General features: G+C 36.5%; 1 protein-coding gene across 1 annotated transcript; it reads right to left on the bottom strand.

Annotated features, from left to right (window-relative positions):
• Positions 1–4,922: 4,922 nt before the first annotated feature.
• On the bottom strand, positions 4,923–8,066 carry LOC122145786 (putative nuclease HARBI1). Its single transcript, XM_042761378.1, has 4 exons — positions 7,516–8,066; positions 7,208–7,413; positions 6,461–6,604; positions 4,923–4,927 (listed from the first exon to the last, which is right to left on the bottom strand). Exons 1-4 carry the CDS (start codon positions 8,064–8,066, stop codon positions 4,923–4,925), a joined length of 906 nt encoding a protein of 301 aa, XP_042617312.1.
• Between the last annotated feature and the right edge of the window lie 646 nt (positions 8,067–8,712).

Below are 8,712 nucleotides of genomic sequence, written 5' to 3'. Positions count from 1 at the left end.
CTGAAAGTGTGAAAGACATACACTCTTAAAAATAATTCAATTAATAACAATTCTTTGTGATTGTGTATTTCAAGTTAGAAAAGTCATTTAGTTCCCACTTTAAGCAAACCTTGGTACCCAGGTCATGTACAAGATGGATTAAAATGCTGGTAAAGTCAAGGAAAGATGAGACATAAACACATGACAGTATGATTGAAATGTTAAAATGTAAAAAAAAAAAATAATAATAACAATAAATAAAACACATTTATTCTGTGGCACCTAAATAAATAATTTGGCGCCTACGTTTTTTCTTATAGGAGCCAATGGCTCCGTACTCGGAGCCCTGTGCAATATTTATGCAGTGAATACAGAGCTCAGAGAGAGCGATGTAGCAGAACCCATGAGTCAAGTGGGTTTTTAAAAAGATCTAATATTTAGCAAAGAACAAAAACCACAATAAATATATTATTGACATTAACAATCGCATTCATAAGCAAACAAGGAGGCATTTAAAGAAACTTATTGGGTGAAACAAGACAGGTGACACCACTCATGAAACCGTGAACCAGGGAAACAAGACACTTCAATATAATAAGATAGAAAATAAAGAGCAACTGTCCATTGAGGGCAGTCTTATGATACATGACAGCTCAGTGCAAAATGGGGAATCTGGGAGATTTTGGTGATTTATCGGTCTGTTTTCATTGGGAAGGCCTGAAACCTTCTTGAATTGAGTTGTGTGACTAAAACTTGACAGTTGTGGATGGGCCAGACATTTTCTCTGCAGAGATGGAAAGTCCTAAATTTAAGCACTCAAAGGTCAATTGCAAAGTAAAATTTCTTTCACAGTTGGCACAGAAACAATTAAAATCTGGATCAGTCTGGATGACTTAAAGGCACATGTGATGTGCACTTTTGAGTTAGGCTTCTTATCCAGTGGTTTAAATATTTTTATCGTTTGATTATACGTACAGTACATACATAAGGTACTTATGCAACCCCCTGCAACCTGTCAACAGCAACCTGGATTGGGTTGATATGAAGCCATATGATATATATATATATATATATATATATTTTAATTTTGTTTATTTGATTTGATTTTGAACATATTTTTTTCTTAAGCAAATAATTATATATTGAGTTAATGTTTTGTCACGATGCTTTTATGTAAATATTTATGTAAAAAAAAATATTTTTTGGAATAAATTATTGTTACTGTACTTTATCTGCATATTGTGTGTTTTACATGATGAGGTGGTTAGAGTAAAGTGATCACCATAAATTGATTACTTTACTCTAATCACCTCTCACCCCAAAATTAAAATCCTGTCATCATTTACTCACTGTCAAGTCATTCCAAATTCATAAGACTTTTGTTTTTCTTTAGAATAAAAATAAGATATTTCAGTCAATTCTGTCCCTCAAATGAAAGTTTATTCAACCAAAACAATTCAAAAAGTTAATAAAAACACATTAAATATAATCCATATGGACTGACCAGTTTAATCCAAGTCTTCTGAAGTGAGACAATTGCTTCATGTAATGAACTTTTATTCATATATAAACATCGATATATTAGAAATAAACACAATAATGATTAAGCGGCTTATCAATCATCTTTCACCCACATCTCCACAAATTTTTGCACAGGGAATGAGACAACCCCTGGTCCATTTACTGAAATGAACAGTAGACTGTTCAGTGTGTAGACATTCATTCTATTTCTACCATAGGTGAGAATATGGTTCATGGGACTGAATCCTTGTTCAAACTCGGCTGTTGAAACTGGAAGCGTGGAGACAGCAGTGAGCACTTTGTGCAGATTCTCTCCCATGACACTTAAATTGGTGGAATTCCTTGAGGACTATAGGACTGGATGAAGCCTCAACAGCAAGAGTCTTGTGTATTGTGAGAAGTTTGCCATTGCCATATAGGATGCACTCATCTTCATCGGATGGCCCATTTGACAGATTTAGAGCAACTCCAGCAGAAATATTTCTGTTGTCGGCCAGGGGAAACGAAAAATCATTCACAAAACAGCTCTGCCTTCCAATGGTCTCTGTCCCTTGGTTGAGATACATATACACCCTTGAACATGTGGAAATTTTCAAAGACTTCATTCATGCCTTTTGCATTCACACCATAGGCTTGTCTCATAGATGGTGTTCTCAGTGCAACGCCCACCTCAGAATTAGCACTGGCAGCTATTGCATCTCTCCTTTGAAGAAACAGGAATAAGGCTTGCAGTGTCTCCAGCACATCTTTTACCAATGACATCTCCACCAAAAAAAGCCACTCTGTCATTTTGGCATGAATGCCCCAACTCCTGGCCCTCTCCTTGGCAGATATTGATTTGTCTTCACTCAACCCTTCAAAGAGTTTGACCAACACTAGATAGCTTTCCCAAAGAGCTGTCACAGACGTGCAGGATGAGGACAGCCAGCGCACGTCAAACACTCTTCCTATCCTGTGAGTGTGTATCCCCAAATCAGAAGTTGCAGACTCAAGGTCTCTCATATTTTTGGGGCTTTGAGAGAAAAATTAGTACAGAGAGTCAATGGACATCTAAATTGACATGCATCGGTAATATGTTTTATAGCATCATGGATCACAAGTTCTAACTTGGGATTCATGCAGTGAATGACCATGAGGTTGGGGTTAATCTTCTCACGCAAGAGCACGGCCGCTCCTCTGTATCGGCCCATCATAGCAGCAGCCCCATCATTTGCAAAGCCAACAAGCTGTGAGCGCAACATGTCTTCAGAGATGCCCTGCGCATGAAGACTTTTTAACAGGATGTCACAGATGTCTGCCCCAGTGCATGACTCCAGTTCAACAAGTTGAAAGAAGTTGTTGCAAATTTCACCTTCATAGGGAACTCGAATGTAGATGATCAGACATGTTTTATTTGACACAGTTGTGCTCTCATCAATGAGAATACTGAATGTCGGAATGAAGCATATTTCCCAGGTTTACACCGTTGAGTTGATGCAGTTCTGTCAGCCATGGGTGGATTTTAAATGAGAGGTTGTTTTGGCAGATCATATGGGCTGTACACATGCAATTCTCAGTTGCTTTTAAACTTTTCTCATTATGTTTTCTCCACAGTGCTTCACTGCTTTCCACTGCTTTTTCACTTGCAGTCTCTTGTCTTTTCTGCAAAATTTAGCAAAAAGACCGGCACTTCCAGGTAAGATATAAACCAGTAAATGTCTTATTTTACAATGTTTTATGTTGATGCCATGAAATTACTTTTAAAAGAATATACTTATAGCTATCCCTTACCAAAAAGTAGTATACTTCAAGTTTATTTTATTAAGTATACTTAAGTAAAGTTCAAGTATATTTTATGTAGCAAGTATACAAATATCATGTTCTAGCAGTATACTTGTAAGTGTACTGTTCAATACTCCTTGGGACTAAATTGGCCCACTTTCTAGTATATAAAAGTATACTTTTAAGTATAACAGTAGCAAACTTTGAATACACAACTAGTTTACCTCTATGTTTGTAGTTTGTACTGTAATTATATTAAAAGTGAACTTATAGTTATACTGATAGTTTACTAATTAAATACTTTGTACACATTGAAGTATAGTCTCAGTAAACTACTAGTTTAGTAGTTTTATACTGCAAGTATATTCATAAGTTTTCTTTAAGTGAACTTTACATCATGCTTTAAGTATACTACTATGTCCCTATTTAGGTTTTAATTTGTATATATTTTGTTGTATGAATATCTGAACACACAAAACATCCAAAGAAAGAACAAAAACATTTTATTCTAGCTTCATGCATTCTTTTTTTAAACACTTTAATGTGGGTAAGTTTCATAAAAAATAAAGAAACAACATTTTGAACAAAGAGCTGAAAAAAAAGATGAATTGGATTCAGAATGATAATCAAAACGTAGATGGAGTCAATCAACACCCCAAAGCTTGACTGTAATTATTACCTCTTCATCGGTCAACATTTTATTCCATAACGTTACAGTTTTGATGCTGTTTCATGCCAGATGATTGTGTTAGTATCTGTTGTTTCTTTTTCTTCTTCACTTGTGTTTTTTGGAAATTCTGTGCAGAAGATGTGTACTAGCGCCCTCTACCGTATAATAATGAAAACACAGATTCTAGGAGCATCTAGTATAGCTCAAATATATTTAGACTTTTTGTAAGTATAAGTCAAGTATACTTAAATGTAATTTTAAGTATATTTCTGAGGAGTACATAAAGCCCATTTCTGAGAAGTACATACAAAGTAAACTAAAAAAACATACTTTTAAAAGAAGTATATTAATAGCACCCTTGAATAAACTTCTTTTTTGTAAGGGATATTTAACCCAAAAATCAATTTCTGTAATTTACTCGAACTCATATTTTTCCTAACACAAAAGAATATAGGCTATTTTGAAGAATGTGGGTAACCAAACAGTTGTTGGTAGCCACTGAGTATAGTATTCCCATATTCTATAGTATGAACTTAAGAGTGTATGTTATTCAGAATTACTTGTGCACCTTATTTTGCGGTGCAGAAGTAAGCTATTTTCTGTGAATGTGCAAGACGTCCGATTCTATAGCCACTTTAACAGTAATGCATTAAACAGTTAAATAACAAAACATGAAAATAACATGACATTACTAAATAACATTACTAGCACAGTTGAACAATGTTCATACTATTGATCCTAAATAGTATGTGAGATTAGAATAAGTGACTTATAGCACAGTATGTTGAAAAGGGTTTACCTGGATGGTCTACTATTTCAGATAGATTTTTGTGTAGTGTGGATCCATGCACACTATAATGGCCAGCCTTCTTAAATGAATGAGCCAATATCACTGATTTGTAAAATCATTGCGTCACTGCAGCTGCCGTTAGAAACTCTGGTTCGCATAGACACCTGTGACTTGCGCTAATGACTGCACATGTGCATAGGTCTAGCCTGAGAAGTAAAAATTTTTTTATGCTATTTGAGCATAAGGAACAACAATCATGGGACAGTAAATTTCAGATTTTGTTGCTGGTTTGAAATATAATAATAATAATAATAATAATAATAATAATACATTTTATTTATTATGCGCTTTTCTCACAACCAAAGCGCTACAACAATGTAAAAAAAACAATTAAAATACAAAATACAATGATACAATGTCAACAGTTTGATCATGATAAGCAATTTTAAAGAGGTGAGTTTTCAACAGTTTCTTAAAAGCACTTAGTATAGGAGCACTTCGAACATTCAAAGGAAGCACATTCCATAACCTCGGAGTGGCATGAGAGAAGGCTCTCTGTCCCATATTTTCTAATCTGGAGTGGGGCTGATAAAGAAGAGATTCAGCAGAGTGAAGCGGACGAGAAGGCATGTAAGGGGTAACTAATTCACAAACATAAGAAGGAGCCAATTCATGCACAGCTTTTTAAGTTAAAACAAGCGTTCTAAACTCAATACGCTATTGAACTGGAAGCCAGTGCAAGTTACAGAGGACACCACTGATGTGCTGCCATGAGACTGTGTGAGTGAGAACACGTGCTGCTGTGTTCTGAATGTATTGTAGCCATTTGATAGATTCAAAATCATTCATAACATGAACCAAAGCGCTCTCAGTACTGTGGCCTGACCTAAACCCAGATTGGAAAGTCTCTAAAAGGTTGTTTAATGACAAATGAGAATGTAATTGTGCCAAAAGAACACATTCCAGGACTATAACCAGAAAAGGAAGATTTGAAATGGGCCTGTAATTTGTTAGATCAGAGGTATCACTTCCAGGTATTTTAGGGGTTTGATAGCTGCAACTGTAAGTTCACATAGAACAATCCCAGTAATAAGAGAAGTGTTAAAAATATTTCATATGAGGGGACTGATTGTTGACAGACACCCCTTAAAAACAGTAGTTGGAACAGGGTCAAGGATACAAGTGGTTGAGTTCATTGTCAATACTAATTCTGAGATGTCATCAGTGGTAATTGTTGCAAAACTAAAGAACAAAACCATAGGAATACTTGCTGGAAGAACCTCAGGGAGCACAGAGCTGAGGAGAGAACCAATAGACTTATAGGAGAAACTTGTTACACTGCTGAACAGAAGAACATGTGGGTGACTTGTTTGGTTTTAAAATTTTGTTAATAGTCTTAAAAGTCTTGTTTGGATTTGCAGCATCATCACTTATAATACGTGAATAGTATTTAGCTCTTGACACTTTAAGGGCCTCACCGTACTGAATTAAATGTTCATCATACATAAGCTTGTGAACTGTTAAGCTTGATTTTGTGTATTACTGCTCAAGTTGCCTGTTTTTAACCTTGAGTGCCCTAAGCTCATTTGTATACCAAGGAAATGATTTCATGAGACAACATGTTCCTTCATAGGTCCAAGGAAGAAAATCTTCTTCTAGTGCAGTCAGTCCTTAAATGGAAGGACATGATAAGACGAAAATTCAGTCCGACTTTAACAAGCAAGGAAAAAAAAAAAAACTTGTCTCCATGTGGTCAGCAGCTGAGTTCTTGTCAAACAGGTGGGGGCCCTCCATGTAAACCTCTGTCTGAGATTGGCGACATAGTAGAGGAGATACTTGGAATCTCAGTCCCTCTATTTGTGGCATTCCAGATGCCCCAGACCCTGCAATTCTCCAATTGAAGGAGTTACAAAGATGGTAAGAAGAAAATTATGCATGTAATAATGTATGCATGTAATGTGCCTTTTTAATAAATTGATAGTATTTTAATCACCACATTGAACTAAATAAACATGTTTGCAATGTTTAATATTTTCTGCATGTGAATGTAGTATAGATAACTCTGGAGCCGGTTCATCAGATGCATCCTCTCCTGTATCATCTCAGGACATTTCCCTGTGTCCTACAGATGAGCCTCACAAGACACGGACAGGATTTGCACAGGGCGCAGCCACTGAGTATGACATTGAGTCCCTTAAAAGAAAAAAGCTCAAATTGCAAATTAAGTTACTGGAAATTCAAAATGAATATTACACACTAAAACTGAAAAGAATTAAGAATACTCAATGATTGTACATGTGCTTTGTGTAATAAAATTGTGTAAGGATAAATTAGTTTGTTGTTACTTATTGTCTACAAGTTTGCTTACCCAAAATGTGAGTTAGCAAAGCAGTCCCTTAGTGATGCTTTCCCCGAAATGCTTTGTAATGTGTGTTCGGTGGTATTGTCATCATTCTCATCATAATCATGATCACTGTCATCATCACCATGATTGTCATTTTCATCGTCATCATCGTCATCATCAAGCAATGGGAGGTTACAAACTTTGCAAATATTGTGCAAAATGCCACAAGCCATAATAATGTGACAAGCACGCTCAGGTGAATGAAGAATATCTCTATGAAGGAAATGGAATCTTCTTTTCAGCTGTCCAATTCCTCTCTCCACCACGGCTCTTGTTACTTTGTGTGCTCTTCATGACGCAAAAACCATAAAGGACATAGGTCAGATAAATCAAGAATGCACTCATTGAACAAAATTGGTATCCTGTCTACAGTTTAGTCCAGTACTGTACCTGTTATAATTGAGCGGCTGTTCTCCTTGAGGTCTTCTGTAAGGGGTGAGAAGCCAGTGTTTTAAAGGGTAACCCGAGTCTCCCAGCAGATGACATCCAGGGCGAACATAATTTTGTTCGAATAACCCATTGAGGCCACTCTGGGAAAGAACCCGAGCATCATATGTTGACCCTGGCCATTTTGGCACAAGATCGAGGATCTTGTAATTGGCATCAAATACGACTTGAACATTGATGCTGTGGAATCCTTTTCGATTGATGTATGTCTCCTCATTTACAGTTGGAGCAATGATGCGTACATGGGTGCCATCGATGGTTACAACAACTGCAGGGAAACCCGCAATCCTCATAAAATCTGCTTGCTTTTGCCATATAGTTTGAAGGTCAGTTGGGAAGTCAATGAACTGCCTTACTATGTCTGGTGTGGTTAGTGCAGCAACAGTGGTATTTAAGACCCTGCTAACTGTGGACTGTGATGGCCCTAAGTCATCACTGGTGCATTGCTGCATTTTTCCAGTCGCCAAGAAACGCAGAGTCATTATAACTTTCATTTCTGCAGTAAAAGCATTGTTTCTTACAGTGGGAGAAGTTACTGAATTTCTGACTAGGTAAGTTACAAAAAGAATACCCTGATGATCAAGCCTGTATCGTTTGATCAACTCTCTGTCATTATATAATTCCAACACATTCTTACGTTGTTGGAAACTGCGCGGCCTCCTCCTCTCTACTGCCATCTTGTTACTCCTAACTGGTTAGGAGACCTCTCCAGCTCTCTTAATAATTTAGGAGCTGAGACCTAGTCTTAACACTTAGGAATCTTTATGAATCACACTTATTCTTAAGAATAAGGGTAAAATGACGTCATTCTTAGAATTTTGACACACTTAAGACAAAACATTTACTCTGAGTGGCTTTATACATACGGCCCTTGGTGTCCATCACCCAGAGGACACTTTAGGCTGTGTCTGAGGTTTAGTATTGCAGTAGTCTGTATGGGTGTGTTTGCTTTTACTTGTAGGAGGAAATACAGCAAACTTCAAAAGTACTTTATGAGAGTTCTCTAAAAATAATCTACAAACAAAATCAATAAAGCAACCCCAAAAGTTTTACATGCCAGTCTGTTTGTTTATTTGGCTATCAAGGAAGTCATTTTTCATAGTCCTCATTTTATCAAGGGTATACCAAATTGCTTGTAAA

This window comes from Cyprinus carpio, chromosome A7 (assembly GCF_018340385.1).
Source record: "Cyprinus carpio isolate SPL01 chromosome A7, ASM1834038v1, whole genome shotgun sequence".
Taxonomy (NCBI): domain Eukaryota; kingdom Metazoa; phylum Chordata; class Actinopteri; order Cypriniformes; family Cyprinidae; genus Cyprinus; species Cyprinus carpio.
The sequence above is the reverse complement of the archived record's forward strand: the minus strand, read 5'-3'. Positions and strand labels throughout refer to the sequence as shown.

Bases quoted from the DNA above. Each gene is read 5' to 3' on its own strand.
- LOC122145786 (XM_042761378.1), bottom strand. From the start codon at position 8,066: ATGAAAGTTATAATGACTCTGCGTTTCTTGGCGACTGGAAAAATGCAG. The intron at 7,414-7,515 runs GTACAGTACTGG...TGCGTCATGAAG, and splicing joins CAGCCGCTCAATTATAACAG to AGCACACAAAGTAACAAGAG. The intron at 6,605-7,207 runs GTGATGATGACA...GGAGAATTGCAG, and splicing joins CGATGAAAATGACAATCATG to GGTCTGGGGCATCTGGAATG.